Source organism: Protopterus annectens, chromosome 4.part0 (assembly GCF_019279795.1).
Source record: "Protopterus annectens isolate FY-2018-M chromosome 4.part0, PAN1.0, whole genome shotgun sequence".
Lineage (NCBI taxonomy): Eukaryota > Metazoa > Chordata > Ceratodontiformes > Protopteridae > Protopterus > Protopterus annectens.
The window spans coordinates 691,746,084-691,767,904 of record NC_056733.1 but is presented as its reverse complement, the minus strand read 5'-3'; the positions used below and the strand labels follow the sequence as shown (position 1 = coordinate 691,767,904).

Sequence of the window (21,821 nt, the reverse complement as noted above, 5' to 3'; positions counted from 1 at the left end):
TTCATGTGCATTCCCCTTCCTCCTCTTTTCCCAGGTTAAACATATTCGCCTCCCCTGCTCTGACTTCCCACTACACGGTATCAGAATGGAAGTTATTTATTCCCCTGCAGTCATAGGGCACCATAAAATTAACTATCTCGAGAGTGTAACTGCCCCTGGCGTCCACTTCTTATTGTGCCCTCCACATAAGTTTGTATGTAAAATATTTTCTATTCCAGCTAATTTTTTAAACTCTGATCATTACTTGTAACAACTGTATTTAATGTTCATTAGAGTTAATGTTGTTACAGACAAGATTTTAGACTTGGACTGGAGGCATAGCTTCTTTGCATTTCTGCTTATGTAGCATTTTGCCGAGCAGGTTATGAGCTGTAAAGTGGTATCATTTTGTTGTTTCTTTTGCTGCTCCTTGCTGTAGTGACCACAGAAAGAAAATACATGTATAGCTCTTTGTATATAATACTCTACATTTACTGCTCTGTACTGCCTTAGTGGACCCTGTTAATTTACATTGCTTACTCTGTGCATTGCTAGATAACTTTTTTTGTTTTGAGTTATCCTGTTTTGGTTAAAACCAATTCATTGGTCCATTTGTCAGTGCCCTTGAATTACTGCTGTTAGTGGAATACTACTGTCTGCTTTTTGACCCTATCCAATTACTGCTTGTTGTTGACTTTATATTGAACCAACTGTTATTAGCTGAACTATATTGTTATAAGCTGTATTTATCCAATTATTATTAGATGCTGCCACCAAACTGCATTATTTGGTGCATTATCTGGTTCTGTTAGATTGTGTATTTCTAGTACATGTTAACTTGCAGTATTCTATTGCCTTCAAACTACTCTTTTAAACATCACTTTCTTTGACCATTTTTTCTTTTTTTTTTTTACAGTCATGCACACTATTTTTTTGAGTCTGAGTTTTCCTCCCTACTGGCAGGTATTTCCTGCACCATTCCTGTGCCTTACCAACAGACTGCATCCAAAGTGGTTGATAAGTGGATACTCAACAAATATACTACAGTGTACATTGCATCCCTTTGTTAAGATTTTACTGCCTTTGTTACACAGTGTAGTGCCGTGCAGACAAACTGGGATGCTTTTAGCAGTCCCCCCCATAGCCTAGTCTAGAATTCATGTATGTTAGTTTATTTCCCTGTTTAGCTAACAAGAACAATACTTAAGTGTATTTTTGTGAACTTTTACCATTTTGGCATTCTACATAGAATATTTCCTGCTTGTAGCTTTGACACTGACCTGTGGCATTGCATTCAAACTGATATTTTATTTATATCTGCTGCTTGTTCTCCTCTTGGTTCAGCCTGCTTCATTCGCCCTCACTGTGCTCAGGCTCACTCTGCTCCTGTACCCTACCCCCATTCCCACCCATCCCTGAATACCCCAGAGTTATACACTATCTCTCTTTTTCTCCACTCCCACAATTAACCAATCACCACATAACTTCACATCAGATGTCCAAACCCCTCCCCCTCACACTCAACTTGCCCCACTCTACTACCAACTGTTTTCTCCTCCGTTTTTCTCCTATTACATACTTCCTTCTTAATACCATAAAACCTTCTCAGTCATGATATCCAGGCTATTACTAACATCATTACTACTACCCCTTACCTCCTTAACATCTTATCACACCGACCTTAATTACCAGAAACCCATACCAAATTTATCTCAGTCCCCAGACAAACACTTAATCAGTCTCCCATATGCTATCTCTCCCTCGCTACTTAATTACTCTTACAATCAATTATTTCATCACAAACTCCTGCAGCTTTTCCCCTCTCTCTCCCCTAAACTCAAACTGAAACATTACATTTACACCTTCATTTCTCCCAAACCCACACTCCTTCTGGCAATACTCTTACAAACCAGTGACATACACACTAACCCAGGACCCACAACACCAACAAAATCCCCCATCACCTCTTCACCCAAAACTTATCCTTTCTATCCATTAATATACAGCATTTATATAATAAAGTTACCGAACTACATGCATGGATCTCACACTACAGCCCCCATATATATTAGCACTATGAGAAACCTGGCTAAAACCACATATCAGTAAAACACACTTTCTGCCCCCTTGGTATAATACCTGTCATCAAGACAAAGTCACAAAAAAGGAGAGGAGTTGCAGTTCTTTACTCTGAACACCTGAACCTCTCCCATTTCCCCACTGCCCCTTCTGACTTCCTCCCAGCTGAAATACAACTACTAAATTGCCACATCAACAATCAGAAAAAAACTTGCTATCGCTGCAATCTATATTCCACTTGACAAAACATCCCTGCTATCCAAAATATACTATCCTGGATCTCCCAAAATATACCATATGAAACTAGAATACTTGGAGACATAAATATAGAATAGAATACCCCAAATACTGAAGCCCCTGCCCAAAGCATTAATTTATTCAGATTTACACAACTAATCACTACCCTCACTTATTCAAACAAGCAGTCTAATACAAGTTCAACACTCGACTGAATTCTGACCACTGACCCTCATCTCTACCATAACCCATGCTCACTCCCAGATGCATTAAGTGATTACCTATCTACATCCAAAGATATTCACCCCAACTTAACAAACCTCATCTCCTTAAGTACTGCCATAAATTCTCTGCCTTTGATCCTTCCACTTTCAATGACAGACTCACATCCATCAATTGGTTTAGCCTGCAAACACTTCCTCTTAATGACGCAGTACTAGAATTCAACAGCATATTCCTAAATATCCTTAATGATCTAGCACCCCCCCACCCGTAAAATAATAATAAAATCCAATTATGCCCCCTGGCTCACAAAAGATACTTGCACCCTTATGCAGCAAAGAGACTCTGCCTGGAAAACATGGCAAAATTCCAAACTCCTACTCACCATCAGTTACTGAAAGAACTTAGGGATCAGACCAAAAGACAAATAAGAAATGACAAGAAAAAGTTGCACTATAAAGACCAATCCATCCATCAGTCCAACCCAAAAACTTCTGGACAAACACCAATGCTATCCTTCATTGTGGAAAACCTTAAACTCCTAGCCCTTATCCCAATCTCTCTGCACAAGACACTTTCTCTCTCCTTAACCATTTCTTTATTGACACCATCGGTAAACTAACTAACACCAACCAAAACCCTCACATCATTTCTACACTATAACCTGAAATAAAGAAGTTACTCTTCTCTCTTAAACCTGTCTCAGCCTGTTACATCAAGTCTCTCCTCCAAAAGCTTAAACCTTGTTCTCCTTCTGCCGACAAGCTACCCTTTTTCTTCCTCAAGGAGAAGCCACATGTATTGCCTGCCCAGTCTCTATACTCATAAATAGATCCATTAAAGAAGCCACTGTACCTGACATCTGGAAATCTTTCTTTATAATACCCCTTCACAAAGGAGGCAACTGCACTGATCTTTCCAACTATAGACCCATTGTTATCCTTTCTCCCTATCTTAAATCCCAGAAAAATGTATACATTCCCAATTGATCAAATTTCTCATCCATAATAATCTCTTAACTCGTACTCAACGTGGCTTTTGACCAAATCGTAGTGCCTGCACAGCCCTTCTATCTTTCACTCACGCCATTGCTAAAGCTTGCAATAATATCAGACTGATTTCAAGTCTATTCCTAGACCTATCAAAAACCTTCAACATGGTATCCCACTCCATACATCTAGCCAAACTTGTCAGCCTACATCTGTCTCCCACCACCCTGAAATGGTTCTCCAGCTAGCTAGCAAACAGATGGTAATTAGTCAAATGGCAGTCTTCCTGCTCTACTTTTATACCCATTTATACAGGCATTCCCCAGGGCTCCATCCTGGGACCGCTTCTTTTTGTATATCTTCACCAATTACCTCTATACCTCAACTTCTCATTCTACCCTTATACAATATGCTGATGATTCCATACTTATCACCACCTCTGACACACTGTTATAACTTTAGTCACTCACACAAGAATCTTTCCTTTCTGTAGAAAATTGGCTAACTAAATATCAACTCACTTTGAATCCCAAAAAAACTAAACTTCTCCTTTCTCCCTAAATCAGTTAACCATCTCAAACAATCTTTCACAATTTCCTCTTCTAAAAAAATCATTATAGTAGAGCACCACACAGAATTACTTGGAATGAAAACAGACGATCAACTAATATTTGGTCTACACATACAGAAGTTCATCAAAAAAAAAAAAAACAAACCAAAAACTAGGCCTCCTGCATCAGAACAAGAAATTCCTAACTACTGACTCTAGACTCCGCTTGGCCCTAGCCTACTTACTTCCAACCCTTCTCTATGCAGCTCCTGTTTTTACAAATCTCCAATCCTCTCTCCTTACCGAACTTGAACAGACGTACAACACAGTTGCTAAATTTGCAGCTAACCTACCTAATACCTCTCAAAACCGTATTGCTGTAAAAAACCTTCACTAGATGGAACTTCCCCAACATCTTAAACTTTCACATTTCCAACTAACTCATTGCCTACTCAACAAACCCACAGCCTGTCCCTCCCTCTCCAATATTATGACTTACTATACCCCTCTATGCCCACTATGAAGTACTGATAAAGTCCTTCTACAAACATGCAGACCCAACATAAGAATTGGCAAAATTTTATATGAACCCGCTGTCCCTCACTTCTGGAACAATCTCCCTTTCACCTTATGTAGCATCCCAAACACAAACAGCTTTAAAAAAAAGAATCAAGAAGTACTCTCTATAAGTCATGGATATGCCCTTGTCAGGACCCTACTTAATTGGTTCTACCGCTCTCTCCACTTCCTAGAATCACCCTCTTGCAGTTTATGCTGTAAAGGGACAATAACACAGATTTTTTGTTTTGATGCAGCCTTTGTTTACATTTCAGATTTGCCTTTCTGAGTATGCTCATCTTTGGCTGAGGGGGATGGGGGAAGAGTGCCTGGAGGAAGTTTCAAAGGTGTTAGCAAAAGTCCATCTCAAATTGCATTTGTACTGACAATAGCTCTCCCTGTGAGCCATTCATTAGTTTAATCTGTGCATTTTACCCACTGAGAAAAGCAGCCTTTCAGGCATTTTATGACCTGAGTGCTGCTACTACTGTAGAAAGCACATCAGTAATGTAAAGCTTTTAAAACATTAGTAAACAGAGTTTTTTGTTTCTTTCATTTCATATTTTATTCTGTGGTGACTGTGAATCCTGGCCATCTACAACAACTTTATGACATGGCTTCTACCTATAGAAAGCATGTGACTCAGGCAAACAGTAATGGAAACCATATTTATCTTTCTTTCATGTTTTACTGTATTCTGACTTTTGAATACTAGTCTGGTATAGTGACTTTCTGACCTGCTAGTAATTCCATAGAAAGCAAATGTGTGGCAGAAGGTCGGAGCATTAGTAGACACACTCTTCTGTTCCTCAGCTTCTAGTTTGATATGTGCTGATTTCTGAATATTACTAGGCAAATTCACTATTTTTTATGAGTGGGCTGCTTGTACATCTGTCGAAGCATGAGTGATGCAAAATTTAAAAAGTAATATATACTGATGTCCCTTTTCTCTGGCACAGCTTTATTTTAAATAAGAGCCAGGAGCTGGGGGCATAGTTCCCCAGTCCAATGTAAGTCGGAGAGGAACACAACTCCAAAGATTAGTTTATTTATTTATTTGATATTTGTTGACCGGGTTAGTCCAGCTGGGACAGAGCCCTTTTTCAGTGGAGACCCAGGGAGAAAAGCTCCACAGTAAATACATACAATAAAGTAAACTTAGTGTACAGATTAATAACATAAGAAACCTACATAGAATAACAAAGCAGGAAAAGCATGCATGGCAATAAGAAACAACATTATAGCACGTGAAAGTAAAATGCGGTGTACAAGAATACTTAGGATTATAATTATTAAGCATACAAGATACAAGATTGTTGAGTGTAATAACAAATAAGTAATAAGGATCTCAAAAGCATAATCATTTGACTGATAACAAGTCCAAAAGCAGAACAGAATAAACTGCCAGTTTATGTAAGAAGAAGAGGTAGAGTAGTAATAAGAATACTAAAAGAGTATAGAGGCACAATGGAATGAAAGATAAAATGCAAAAAAAAAAAGATAGAGTGTTTTCAAAAAGGTAGAGTTACATGGAAGAGAAATAAATGGTAGAGAAAGTATAGCCAAGAGAGGTAAGTCAGTCGGTGGGAGATATCATTGACATAGTTTATTTTTGCTAAAGTGATCTTTTACTGCCTTTCTGAATTGGAGTTTGGATCTACAGAGACTGATATCTAGTGGTAATTTATTCCAGTTCTTAGCTGGCAGATAGCAATAAAGGTTTTTGCCAAAGGTAATCTTGGGTTTATGAATGAACAGGAGATGTTGTTCAAAGCTCCGGAGTGTTCTTCCAGGGGTGTAGTGGGAGATAATAGCGGTGATGCTTGGGCAAAAAGTGGACTGATATAGAATAGAATTAATTATGTAGAGCTGAGAAAGTAAGAGGTTATGGGGGAATTCTAACTAGTTTAATTTTCTGAGAGCGAGACAATGATGAGATGAGTATGGCATCTCAGCAGCAAATTTAGCTACCTTGTTGTAAGTGGATTCAAATTTAATCATAACACAAGAACAAATATGACTCTGTCATTGTCCATGTTGGAGTGAATGACTTGAGATGTACCTCCCTGGACTACATGAAGAGAGACATGGAAGATCTCTCGGATCATGTGGCCCAGGCAGGTATGACCCTAGCCCTGAGTAGCATTCTGCCTTCGCCCAGAATGATACCACAGTATAAGGACAAAATGACTGACTTCATCAATTGGCTAAGCTTCTGGTGTCATTCAAAGGGGATCCAGTATCTGTCTGCCTGGGACAACATAATCGATGGACCACGATACTTTGCCAGAAATGGTCTGCACCTGGCGCCCCTGGGATTCAGGTTACTGGCTAACGCTCTTGCCACCCCTATAGCGCCTTTTTTAGGAAAAGTTAAAAGGACAAAACCACCACCGTAACATGTACAAGAATGCAAAATCTGAAGGTAATGCTACTCAATGCTAGAAGTCTAAACCTCAAAATTCACTCTCTCGAGGCACTCCTAAAAATGGTGAACATCGATATCTGTGCAGTAACTGAGACCTGCTTCAGGGCTCCAGAGAGTACCCCTGCAATACCAGAAACAACTCTTCGCACACTTTTCGACCACCAAGCCAGGACCGAAACACTAAAGGTGGAGGAGTGTCCATATTCACCAAGGATATTCACATCACCAGGCTAGTTGTATAACACAATGCGTCTGAAATTCTCCAGGTGCAACGAACACTAGGTAAGACTGCAGTCCAAATTGTAGCTTGCTACAGATCCCCCACCCTGCCCCAAGATTCTCACTACACCTTTCTAAACATACTGGAAAATATCAAGATACAGCCAAACACCCTAATACTGGGGTATTTCAACTACTCTGCCATTAACTGGGAAAATTACTCGTGTAACAACACCTTTGCCCAACGGTTCTTGGAATTCATAAATTCCAATGCCCTGGATCAATGAATCCATAGTCCCACCAGGGGCTCCAATATCCTAGACCTGGTCATTACCAACATGGGAAATCGATGCTCCACACCTATGGCCACCCCCTCGTTGGTCCGGTCTGACCATAAACTAATCACCCTTGACGTCCACATCCCTCCCCCACCCCCCAAGTAAGGAAACCTCTGTAAAAAACTTCTTCAAAGCCAAATTCATGCTACTCAAGTCAAAAGTGACAAACTTCATGACACCCATGCAGACAGGAACTGAAAGTTCGACTGCTGAATCCTACACTAAGGCACTGCATGAGCACATGAATCGTGGCATCTCAAATGGAATCAAGACACTCTCCTCCAAAAAAAGGAAGCCAATCTGGTGGTCCCCTGCCATAAACAAACTTTACAACAAAAAGAAGAAACTGTTGCAGAAAAGAGGAAAATCCCAGGATGCAAAAAACTCCCTTACCATCCTCAGTAAGAAGCTGAGATCCCTCATAAAATCCCCCAAAGCTAGTTACGAAAATAAAATTGCTAAAGATTCCAAATACAACCACAGAGCAGTCTATAGCTATGTCAAGAATCTAAATGGCAATGCTCAGATCTGCTCTGAGCTACAACAGAATGACATTATATATACTGATCCCAAGGATATTGCCAATATCCTGGCAGATCGATTCAGTGCAAACTTCAATCCCCTCTCACCCCCTAAAGGGTACATCTCAATACCGGTAGTAACGGCCACACTGGTAAACACCACACTCTCCAAAGTTAAGAAAACAGCATCCAGGGGACCAGATGACATCCCGGGCTGTGTACTACATGAACTACAAAATGAACTGGCACCTCACCTAAGTGTCATGTTTAATCATAGCCTCACCTCAGGCTTCGTGCCCACTGAGTGGCACACAGCTACAGTTATCCCACTCCACAAGGGGGAATCCACCTTGGATCCTGGGAACTACCGCCCCATCAGTCTGACAAGCCTGATCTGCAAGGCCATGGAACGTATTATTATGGAGCTTATAAACAAAGACATTGGCAACCTTCAAACACTGGACTCCACCCAGTTTGGGTTTGTGAAGGGCCGATCTTGTCTCCTGAACCTGATTGACTTCTTCGAATCAGTCTCCAGAGCTTTGGACGAGGGTAAGGTGGTCCACACAGCCTATCTGGACCTTGCCAAGCCATTCAACACCATCCCCCACTCTGGACTCATAGATAAACTTGCTAAGTTGGGCATTAATCCCTACATCACTTGATGGGTTGCCAACTGGCTCCAAATCCAGCTCTAGACAAGTGACAAGTGGAGTACCTCAGGGTTCAGTCCTGGGACCGCTCTTGTTTGGCATCTACTTCTCTGAAGTACAGGCCAACAATAAGGGACTGTGGCTAATGCAGTTCGCAGATGACTGCAAACTGGGAGCCATTATTGAATCCCCAAATGATGTGGATATTGTACAAAAGGGCCTTACAAAAACAGATGCTTGGTGCCAAAGCTGTGGGCTCAAGCTCAATGCCAAGAAATGTATAGTTATCCCCTTTTGGGAAAAAAACATGTAGCCATGAATTACCACATAGGTGGCAGTACACTAAACACCAAAAGTGTGATAAGAGACTTAGGGACACAGGTGGACAGTGGTCTCACCTTTGATAACCACATTGCTACAACAGTCAGGAAATCCTTCTATGTGGCACACCTCATCACTAAGGGCTTTTCATCCAGAAAAAAGGAGGTCATTGTCCCACTGTACTCATCCCGCATTAGACCCATTATAGAATACAACGCCCCATTTGCTATGTACCTCTCAAGACATCTGCAACAACTGTAAAGGCCGCAGAAATACCTCACTAAAAGAATCACAGGCCTAAAGCAGATGCTCTATGCTGACCATCTAAAAAGACTCCAGCTATACTCTGTCGTATATCGTCTACTCAGAGGTGATCTCTGCTTAACATACAAAGCCATGTCAAATCCAGAGCTGTTGGAAATGCTACACTTAAAGAAATCCCAATCCCTCAGAGCCATACGGTTCAGGGATCTAAACCTTGTCACCGCAATGAACAAAACATGCGGGAGGAATAGGTTCCTAACCCAGAGACTCCCCAGACTCTGGAATAGACTGCCCATACATGTCAAGCAGAGTGCCTCTTTGGCCCTCTTCGAAAGGAACCTTGACGATTGGATGGGAGATAGGAAATTCACCCCAGGGATCATGTCAGTCGTCCTGCTAGACAGGGGTCCAGGGAAGTAAATATTGTGGGAAGAAATAGCCAGGGAATTGTTATGGCTAGGCTTGTATAGACCCTAGGGCCGATAGCCTAGTACCAACCTATGAACCTATGAGTAAGTGTGGCCTGTAGATTGGTAAGAATTTGAGAGCCATAAAGTAGGGTAGGTAATAAGTAGGCATGTGAAAGAGCTATTTTAGCTTTGAATGAGAAAATGTTTTTATTTCTATAAAGAAAAACAAGTTTTTGATTGGTTTTCTTAATGTTACTTAGAACATGTAGGTCAAATTTTAGTTGATCATCAATAATGACTCCTAGTAGTTTAGTGTGTGACTTTCAACTGAGATAGGTGTGTTGTTAAGAGAAGCGATGGTGAAAGATGGTTTCAAGTAGGACATTGTTTTTGGTAAAAACAGTAATAGCTTAGTCTTATTAGCGTTTACTATAAGATGGTATTGGTTGATCCAATTTTCAATAGTCAAGAAAGAGTTTTGTGTTATAGTTTGGAGATCAGTAAAAGAATCAGCAATAGAGATGAATGTGGAGTCATCTGCAAACTTAACAAGTGAAGAGTGTGGGGTAGAGGAAGATAGTTGATTAGTAAAAATATTAAATAGCAGAGGTCCTAGAATTGACCCTTGAGGTACTCCCATCTGTATAAGGCATTTCAGGGATGTAGCAGAGTTCCATTTGACAGATTGGAAACGTTTACTGAGGTAACTAGAGAACCAGGAAATAGTGGTGGGAGATAAGTTTAATAGAGAGAGTTTATCTAATAGTAGAGGGTAGGAGACAGTTTCAAATGCCTTTGAGAGATCAAGAAAGAGACAAGAAACTAGTTTATTGTGATCTGTAACTTGTGAAATGGTGTTTGTGAAAGAGATGAAGGCAGTAGAGGTAGTATGGCCAGGGCGAAAACCATGTTGAGTAGGAGTGATTCGGTTTTCTTGAGTAAAATATTGTAGGGTTTGTTTGAATACACATTTCTCTAAGATCTTGGAGAGAGGTGATAGTATTGCTATGGGCCTATAGTTGGATAGATCAGTGGAGTTACCTCCTTTGTGAATGGGAAGAGTGTATAACTTGTTCCATATGGCAGGGACTTTGGCTTCAGTAATAGAACGGTTTATGAGAATAGAGATAGGTAGAGCAAGAGATTTGGCAGCTAGTTGGAGAAATAGTGGAGGGAGGCCATCAATTGAGGGGGAACATGGTTTAAGTTTGAGAAGCAGAGACTGTATGTAGCTAGTGGATACCATTTTTAGACAGAAAGTTGAGGAGGGGTTAGAGGAAAGGGGGGGGTAGTTTATCCTGGGAGCTGAAACAAGACTGGAACTGTGAATTTACAGGATATTTAAAAGTAAGATGACACTGTGGGTGGGAATGAAAGTGACATTTCGAAGAGGACATGACTTGTGTCAGCTTAACTCAAACCCTAATTTTAAACACTAGTATTGTCCCTTTAAGCACGACACCTCTTAATTAACAAAAAAATAAAAATCAGATGATAGTATATTTGCACTAATTTTTGCCTAACATATAAGAATCTTTCTTCTGTATTATTTGTTAAAAGTTCTCTATGTATGTACTGTAAATAGTGTACCAATTTCATTACATCTCTTATTATACTTGTTACTTTCTCTGTTTTTCTATTACTCAACTTTGTGATTATTACATAACTGTTATTATTATTCAGTTTTGTGAAAATTGTATAAGTGAATAATTTGTACATTTTGCTAGAGCTTTATTCCTCAGGTCTCCATTGAAAATGGGTCTGTGCTCAGCTGGACCAACCTGGTTAACAAAATGTGAAATAAATAAATAAATAAATAAATAAATAAATAAATAAATAAATAAATAAATAAATATCCGGATGCATTTGCCTGCAGTTCTCTTCAAATATCTTAGGTGCTGCTCTTTTTGTATTGATTAGTTTTGTTTTCTCCTTTGCATAAATATTGCACCATATTAAATCTCTTTCTCGTTCCCCTGTCCATATTTCTTCTTCAGATGTCTCCTGCTCCTCCTGTTTCTGCTTACTTGGTCGACTTGTTGTTCCAGCATGCTGTGATATAACCTGTGTTAGACTTTTTACACTAAATCCTTCACTTCACAGGTATTCCATAACTTCAGCTTCTATTTTTTTAACTTCTACTTTACTAATCTTCTGTTCTACATTCCCATATCTGGATGCCTTTGCCCGTGTTTCTCTTTGAATATCTTTGGGACCGTTTTTTTTTTTTTTTTTTTTTTTCTGTATTGATTAATTTGGCTTTTTCCTTTCCATAAATATTGCACCATATCAGATCTCTCCTTCTTTCCCATACCTGTATTTCTTTTTTATACCTTTCAAAAATCTCTAGATTTTGTTCTTTGTATTTTCGCACTTCCTCAGTCACTTCTTTTTCCAAATGGTCCAAGGTTTCTTGGTCTATAATGTTTTTCATAAATCTGTTGTATTAATGAACACAAGTTTTTATATAAGGTTTCTGACAGTTTTTCTTGTGCAAGTATTTTTCTTTCCTCTAATGTTTCTGTTAATATTTTTCTGTACCTTCTGTCTGGAAATTCTGGGCTTCTTGCATCATAATAACAATACATAATTTGTTTATTATTCTCAATAGTCTACTCTATTGTCTTTATGTCCCTTTTTTAGCCTATCAATTTTTGTGATTTTTGTGGACTACTACTTCCTTCTACAACAGGGGGGGCCATCCTCACCGTGGACCTGGTCTGGCCCCATTGTAGGAATGTTTCCGTGTCTTGTGAATTCTACACTGTCATTTTTTCCATTCCCGGCACCAGTGCGCCTACCAGGATTGGGCACTTTTTTGTCCTGGGTCTTGTGCACTCAGCTATCTTTTTTTATTTTTAACCTGCTACTGTCCATGTTATATGCTATATAAAATACAGTCTATATATTAGTGTCATCCTGATGAGATTTTGTGAAAAACAGGGTCCAACTTATGAAGTTACTCACCAAGACTTGAGGATAAATTCAGTTCCAGCAATACTATTCTCCTTTGCTTCTTGATTTATCATCTGTCCATTCGGACCGCAATCATCTCTCCATTTGGAACAATGTATTCTGGATCTGTATAACTGGCTTCATTTACAATTAGTTAAGCAAATTGTTGTGTGTTGCCTTTGAGGTTGCAGATATAGCTGAAGAATGTCTTATGATTATCCTTATCCTGGCAGACTACTTTTACTTCAAACATGGCTTTGGTAGACTTAATTTAGAAGCAGTGTCCCTTTTCTTCACACAACCAGATTGAGCACTGGGAGTCATCCCAGATGTTAGGAATACTGCAAAACTGATCTAATAAAAATCGTAGGACATCTGTGCATACAGTAATGGTAGATGTTCTTATGTCTGTTGTAGTACCTATAGGTTCATAGGTTGATAGGTGTTTACTAGACTAATGACCACAAGGGCCTTTTTAAGCATAGCCATGCATCCCAAATCTCTGACAAGTTCTGATACCCTTGATAAGTGTAAGCATGGGCCTGGGAGATGAACCATTTACAGATTACCTGTTTGCATCAGAGACATAGGTGCCAAACCAGGGTTGAATTTCCGGTTTCTCATCTAATTGTCCAATTTGCACTTGAATTGGATTGGGGGGAACTCTGCTTCACATGGATGAGTCTCTAGGATACATACCTATCTCTCCAGCAGGTCCTATTTATATCACAGGCAAGGTTTAAGTCTTTAAAATGGGTAATTCTGGTACTGTTTGTTTTGTGGATATGCAGGAAGTCCATCAGAATGGGGTCTGACAATGCTCTGTATGCCAAGCATAGATCTCCCCCAAAAGCCTGTAGGCGACAGAATACAGGGATAGGGGCTTGAGACAGTCTGCATAGGACATGTTACTTATGCCCTGTATTCTTTTAGTGAGGAACCGCTGTGGATGTTCCAGTTGTTGGATATGCCTGGTTAGGTACATACCCAAGGGGGCATTGTACTCAATGAATCGTCTGATGAATGCCGAATACAGTGGAACAATGACTTCTTTGGACTTAGATGCCATACCTTTGTTTATGAGTTGCGCAACATAGAATGATTTCCTCACCACTGTATACACATGATGATCAAAGGCTAGATTACTATTTATGTGTGTCCCTAAGTCCCCTGACTACTGGGTCAACTCTAAGGGTTGTGTTGTCAGTATGATAGTTACCAGGGATGGATGACTTCCCAAAGGATACTATTATGCATTTCTTGGCATTTAGTTGTAGTCCATGACTCTGACACCAGTTGTTTGTCTGTGTCAGCCCCCCTGGAGAACATTTGTGTCAGTGTGAGATTCAATGACAGCTCCTAATTTGCAGTCATCTGCAAATTTAGTCAGCCACAGACCACTGACATTGGCCTTGACTTATCAGAAGTAAATGCCAAAAAGGAGCATTCTAAGGACTGAACCCTAAGGGACTCCACTTGTGACTGGCCTCTTTGTAGAGGTGGACTCCCCAATTCTAACTTTCTGGGTCCTGTCTGTGAGCCAGTTGGCTATCTGCTGGGTGACATATGGGTTTGTACCTAACCTCTTGAGTTTGTCAACAATGCCCAAGTGGGGTATTATGTCATATGACTTGGCCAAGTCAAGGTAGGCAGTGTGAATGATTTTGCCCTCATCCATTGCTTTGGTGACCTTGCCAACGAAGTCCACTAGGTTGAGTAGGCATGATCTGCCCTTTATGAAACCAAACTGGGTTGGGTCCAGTGTCTGGAGGTTTACTATACCTCTGTTGATCATCTCCATGATAATTCTTTCCATGGCTTTACATATAAGACTAGTGAATCTTATGGGTCTGTAGTTTCCAGGGTCTGTAAATGGCCCACATTTGTGCAGAGGGATGACTGTTGCCTTTCTCCATTCATGAGGCACGAAGCATGTTTGGAGACTATAGTTTAATAGTAATTCCAGAGGTCCTGATGGGTCATGTTTCATGCTATTTAGAAGGCATCCTGGGATATTGTCTGGGCCTGTTGATGCAGTGTTCTTGGTCTTAGAGAGAGCATTAAGGATCTGTTTCCTAGTGATAGTAGGGAGAGTTATATTTGATGATATTGCCTGAGGGAAGATTGAGGGAGAGAGAGGAGTAAAGTTGGAGCTGAATTGATCAGCCAGGAGGTTTGCTATATCTTCTGGCTCAGTATAGGTGGCTTCATTTACAATGAGCTCTGCACACAATTGTGTATTGCCTTTGAGGTTGAGGACATAGCTAAAGAAGGCTTTGTGGTTGTCCTTGGCCTGGGAGGCCAAGCTTACCTTAAATTTGGCTTTGGTAGACTTTATTTGTTCTCTGAGTTGTTTGTTTAGTTTAATGTGAGAGTGCTTTTATCCTGCTGGGTGCTGCACCTCCTAATTTTTGCTATGATTTTCTTCCTCCTCTTATACATCCGATTGATTTTGTGATTCCACCAGGGTGACTTGTTTTTTGAGTTAGTTCTGTACTTCTTCCTGGTGGGTACAGCTGCCTCTATACAGCTATTAACATGCTTGTACATGGTTTCTGTGAACAGTTCTGCATAGGCAAAAGTGTTTCCGGGGTTTATAGGGGCTTGAAAGTTTGCCAGGTTCTCACTTAATAGCATGAGGTTAGCCTTAGAATAGTTTGTAAATATTCCCAGTTTAGCTGGGGGTCCAGGTTTTATTTTTACTCCAAAGGAGACCATTTTGCGGTCTGACCTTACCAGGGAAGGCATTACAGTAGGAGGTGTGCAGCACTCTCCGATATTAGTGAAGACCAGTATGGTTGCACCCCTAGTTGGTGTATTGACTATCTGGTCCAGGAAGTTTTTGTTTACAAAATCCAGGAATCTCTGTGTATGTACGTTTGATGTCATATAGAATTCCCAGTTAATAGTGGGGTAATTAAAGTCACCCATGAATATGGAACTGGACTCGATAGCTAGTGTTTCTAATAAGTTTAAATACATGATATATGTTTCTTGGGTCATAGAGTGGGACCTATAGCTTGCAAGGAAGTGGTATTGGATTTTACCTATGGTGATTTGAACATGGAGCAGCTCAAGTGCATTGTCCTATTTGAACAACCTTGAAGTATATTTATTTTTGATGTAAATAGAAACGCCTCCATCTTTAGTCCCTGCCTGTGAAGTATCTAGTCTAAATGTGTGGAAGGCATTATAATCCTGCACTGTTGGTGTGCTGTCTGTGGCTTTAAACCACATCCCTGATACTGCACAGACATCAGCATTCTCTAGGGTACAGAGAGCTTTCAGAGAGTGGAGTTTTTTGTTTATTCTCCTGGCATTGAGCAGTAATACCTTTAGATTTTCTTGGTTTTGATTTGCTATCGGAAGAACTTTCAGTTTGGCATTGCCTAAAAAAGACACTGTAGGTGAAGACAATGTTTTAGCTAATTTTCAAAAGCCTAGAGGGGAGAGGTGCAGACCATCCCTGGCAAAGCAACGTGGTCTGTTGACCATCTGCTTCCATGCTGACAAATGACACTAGAGCCAATTATTGATGTCAGTCATCTTTTGTTCGTATTGTGGCATCATCCTTGGAGAAGGTAAAATGCTGCTCAATGCTAGGCTCATACCAGCCTGAGATACATATTCCGAAAGCTCTATGATGTGTCTCTTCATATAGTCTAGGGAAGTACATCCCAGGTCATTTACTCCCACGTGGACTATGACTGAGTCATATTGGTAATTGTGATCCAGTGACCTGAGTGCATGTGTAATGTGGCAGATCTTAGCCCCTGATAAGCAACTGACCGTAACTTTCTCCTTACTCAGCCTGGTGAGAGGGACATCAGTGTGCCTCACAATGGAGTCTCCAATGACTAGAATGTTGGATTGTGGAGTGACTTGCCTTATGGGCTTAGAGGTAGTGGCTCCATGAGATGTAGCTCTATGTGTTGATGTGGGTGTTGTTTTGAAAGAGTGTGTTTGGGGCTGCTGAGGCTATTTCATATGTTTACTTTATCTAGGAGGTCTTTGTAGATTAGGAAGGTTACATGTAAGTGCCTCAGTATGTGGTTTAAAAAGGTTACATGTACGTGCCTCAGTATATCTGGGTCTATATGTCTGCTTTGAATTGTGCATGATGAGTGCAGCATGTTTACTACTGACAACCTTATTGACATTAGGAGTACTTTTATGTGAGAGCTTTGCCTCCAGTGATGTTCTGTAAATACATCTCTCATGTACCGTATCAGTTTGTTTGAGAATTAACTGGTTGTCAGTAAAAATTAGCCAATTTCTACATTGCATCAGGATGCCCATATCCACCAAGCTGGTAACGGAGACAGTAGGAAAGTTCATATCCATGGCAACAGACCCTTTTTTATTGATTAGTCTGTTGGAGTGAGAATATCAATCACTGTCAGGAGTATCTGGTTTGCAACTATGTGGACAGCTCTTGTCATTGCAAACTAGTTGTCCTGTGTGGAACTAGATACTGGAGAAATTTCATTTATGCTTTTACAGGAAAAATGTCACTCAAGGTGTCTGAGTCTGTACAAAACACTGCCAAACACTTGAAGGGAAACTAATACGTAGACCCTGAAAATTTAAGGATAAAGTATTTAGGCAGATATTCTGAAGTTAGAAAAAAATCAAGCAGTACTTACTGAAAACAAAGAATTAGCTTGTCAAGAATTATGAAAAGAGGGGATTCGCATGAATGGCTACTGCCTGGCTACTACTAATGTTGGTCTCACCACAGCTATAACCCATTCCCTCTAAAGGTATACAATTGAAGTTATACCTTCTGACCAGGGTGGGGTATTCACTAACTTCTTTCCTTCCCCAACCCTAAACTTCATATATTCATATAATTCACCCTCTCTTTTACATGTTTATCTCAGGGTTCTGACCTTTCTTTAGGAAGCCATTCTAGTGTTCTACTCAAACACATTCCTTATCAGGGCAAGAAAGCTCTGAAGATGCGGTAGATGTGCGTACCTCTTTTACCAACATAAAGGCGTGTACCTAGGGTGGACTTACAGCTCATGGGCATATGATCTTGAGCTTTAGAAGAATGTCTGCATGGATGGGATCTTTGTGGGAAAATTCCAAGATTTTAAGAATACCATGAGTAATCTAGTCAAACATTTACCATTGTGGTAAGTTACTTACATAATTATACATTTTTATATTTCAGCATGGCCATGTTCCTGGTAATGTAGTTTAACAAATTTTGTATTTATTTACTCATTTTTGCTCATTTACTTACACTTTTCAGTTGCTCATTTTCTTTGCTAAATTGTGAAATTATGATGTGTGTTAATTTGTCAAACTTAGTAAAAAATTATTTATAGAAAAAAAACTGGTAAAAGCAGCATACATGAACAAAAATGTGGTTTATATTTTTACAAGGGGAAAATTCTGCCCCGCAACCCCCTTGTTAGACACTACTACCCCTTACTGTTAAACTTCAGTAATGGAGGAATAAACGATTGTCCCCTTCTTCAAAGTAATGCCCTGTCTGAGTTACAAAACAATGCACTCTGCAAAACTGAATATTTTAGCTCTCATTCATTTCAGTGTGTTGTAAATTCAGTAATGCATATTTGAGTTGCTTGAGGGTCCTTCTCTGGAGATAGTCAGTAGTCAGGTAGGAGTCTTGGATACTGGATTTATTCTTCATTAAACATAGTGTTCCATGGTCCTTTTGGTGCTTTTGTTGTCTGTAATTGTGTTATTCCCTAACTCCTCTCTGACATGTTAGAAGATATTCAGTGATGTGTGTGCAAATGGGCATTTCAAGAGTGTCACCCTACCTCTGCAGAGATGTCCTGCCTTTGCTTGCCCCATTGCATGCTAATACCCCTGCCACTGGTTTTCAATCTCCATGGTTACTATGACACAAGATGCACCCAGCATGCTGCCATACCTTCTCTCAGAGAGAAGCAAGATGGGGTAAACCTTATTATTCCTTACCTACTACCAGTCACCTCCTCTATCGCCTAAGCTGCTAGTCAAACCTAGATTATCTGGGTCATATTCTTAACGTCATTCACCTATATCACTGATTTCAGAAAAATTAATCTATTTTTAATGATTTTCTGAAAATATGAGAGCATTAAAAAAAATAATCACAAAGGAAATAGCACTAGCTGTTATACTGTATTAAAAGTAAATGAGTAAACTAACTAAAGTATGTGTTTTTCTTTCTTTTTGCTAAGTTTTAAATTTATTTGTATGGAAATGAATCACTTAAGTGATTTCTCATTGTCTAGCTTATGCATTTACTAAAACTGTGTACTGAAATACTTGAGAGAATTTAACCAAGTAAGGGGCTCTGCTGATCTGTAACTGGATCTGCTTCTGTCTCTAGGATGGATCCATGCAGTGTACACAACAGTAGACTCTTTAGTGTTTGGCGGCAACATCTTGCATAGTTTTAACATTCCCATGCAGCTCCAAGTATATGACATTGAAGACAGAACCAAGGTAAGTACTTGTTATTACTGTTTCTTGATAATATATGTGTCAGTTCAGAATTCTCATATCGCCTAATGCCTGTGGGAGCATTTTGACTAAACATTATAGTGGAATACCTCACAAAACTTTCAAACAAACAAATGAAAATAGCTGTAAAAAGGCTAAATAATAATAAACGAACGGCTAAAAAGACAAGCTGACTTTATTACATAAAAATCCAACTGGTAAGTGCTTTCATTCCCTTCTTCAGACCAAATTGTATAATGAACAAACTTATTCAAATACTTAATAACAGTAACATGTGACTCAAGGCACTTAATGCTTAACCCTTTCCTTCTAAGTACAACTGTAAAGTTTTCCCTATCATTTAAACCAGGTTATACACATGCATTCAGCCTGATTTGCCAGAAATGTTCTCTCCAATCCAGTTCATCTTCAGCATCAAACCTGTGATCAAAACCATTAACTTCATCAATTATAACAAATTTGAAGTATGCCTTATTTTTTTTTAATAAATGTTTTTGCTTAACATGTTTTGCCAAGGCATTGCTTACATCAGTCTTCTCTACTGCTCTTATATGTTCATTCACTCGCATGTAGAATTCTCTAATGGTTCTTCCTATATAAAATGCTGGACATAATTCACACAGAGCCATGTATACCACATATTTGGACCTGCAATTATACAAATTATTCAACCTAATTTCAAAGCTTCTTGCTATCACTATAAAATTCTTAACTTCTTTCAGATATTGACATAACTTACAACTGTTGCATCTTTTCATCCCCACTTCTCAAACATCTGGCATACTTGAGCATACATTCCTTTTCTTAAAAAAGTCTTTTAAACACTTTCCTCTTTTAGAGATAAAGACTGGGTCTCCCCCTGTAACATTTTTAATTTCTTGAAAATTCATTAAGAATCTCCAATTATTCTTAATTATTCCTTTGATTTTACTTTCGTCTACTGAATTGTCTAAAACACATGCTAAGGAAAAATCATTTTCATTTTCTTTTGACTTGCTGTTTACATTTGCTACCTTATGTTCCCTTACATTTTTTACTTCCATCCAAGAATTGTTAATGATGTCCTTTGGATACCCTCTTTCTTGAAATTTCCTTTTGAGTTCTTCACATTCTTTTTCAAAAGATACTGCCTCATCTGTTAATTTGCTTATTCTAGTAACACACTTCACTGTGTTGTTTTTCAGACTCAACTTATGCATGCTATTGTAGTGGAGATAGCTGTTACTTTGCACTTCCTTTTTATAAATCTTAACTTTTAAAGCATTGCTAGACTGTACACATTCAACCGAAGGTAACTTGTGGATTCATTCACATGTTTAATAAAATCTAAGAGTTCTTTTTGGGAACCCTCCCAAATAAAAAACAAATCATCAATAAAACGTCTGTACATGATGATATGTTTTGCAAAACTGATTCTAAAATAACTTCTTTTTCCCAGTTCATCAGGACTATATTTGCATAGCTGGGGGCCATAGTAGTCTCATAGCTACACTACTTTTCTGTCTGTATATTTCATCATTATACTCAAAAAATATATATGATAAAATAACATCCAACATTTCCGTGAACAGTCTCACTTGTCTAGTATTAAATAATCCTGAAGTATGAAGCTCCCTCTTCACCATTTCCAACCCTTCTACATTTGGTATGACTGTATATAATGAAGCAATATCTGCTGTAACCAACCACATGAAATCATCTATTTTCACATTTTTCATTAAGTATTTAAATTCAAAGGAATCTTTAATATAAGATTTACTTTGTACGACCAACTTCTGTAAATATTTATCTACGAAGATGGCTAGAGGTTCTGTCTTACTGTCTTGACTGGCTACTATCAGTCTAAAATTAGGGCAATTCAGGTTTTTATGGATTTTAGGAAGTCCAAAAAAATCTTCCCAGTTTGGGTTTTTCTACTCTAAAGATCTCCACTGTTTCTTTGTCAATCAAATTATCTAAAAAACATTCTTCTATACAAGCATCAACAACTCCGCATGCTTTTTTAATAGATGCATACGTTGTTATTTGGTAAAACTTGTCATCGTTTAACATCAAGTTCCTTTTTTTCTGCATAAAATGTCCTATGAAGTACCACAACTGTATTGTCTTTATCTGCTTTTGTAATATACAGCTTAGTGTCATTTTTTAACTTAAACAATGCATTTTTTTTCTTTGTTGTTTAAATTATAAAACACAGATTCACTTTTGTCATACAATAATTTTCTCACATCATTCTCACATTACCAAAAAAGCTTCAAATTCTGACTTAAGAATTGGATTAAACATGCTAGGTTTTCTGAATAATGCTTTTTCCTGAACGTTATTAGAATTGTTGCAGTCTTTAAATAAGCATTTTTAAATGTAATTTTCTGACAAATTTAAGTGCATTTATGGTATTTATCAAGTCAGCCCTAGCAGAAGGCACAAAAGTCAGTGCCCTGCTTAATACCACAATATGGTGTTTGTTTAACAAATTTAGACAAATTAGTCATTTTAATGAGTCAGTCATAGTACCTTGGTTCAGTGGTTGTAATTGTTGTTCCACTTCTTTCCTTTGTAATTCTTTTTGCCCTGAAATCCCTCTTGCCATCTTTTTTTTTCCAGAAGAA

At 38.9% G+C, this 21,821-nt stretch overlaps 1 protein-coding gene across 5 annotated transcripts in view; it reads left to right on the top strand.

Annotated features, from left to right (window-relative positions):
* Positions 1-21,821, top strand: part of KDM2B (lysine demethylase 2B) — a 3,837,686-nt gene that overhangs the window by 1,958,085 nt on the left and 1,857,780 nt on the right. For all 5 annotated transcript variants that reach the window (XM_044068658.1, XM_044068655.1, XM_044068654.1 and 2 more), the window contains one exon: positions 19,079-19,194. In XM_044068658.1, coding sequence (XP_043924593.1) covers positions 19,079-19,194 — 116 coding nt within the window. The remainder of the gene's footprint in view (positions 1-19,078; positions 19,195-21,821) is intronic.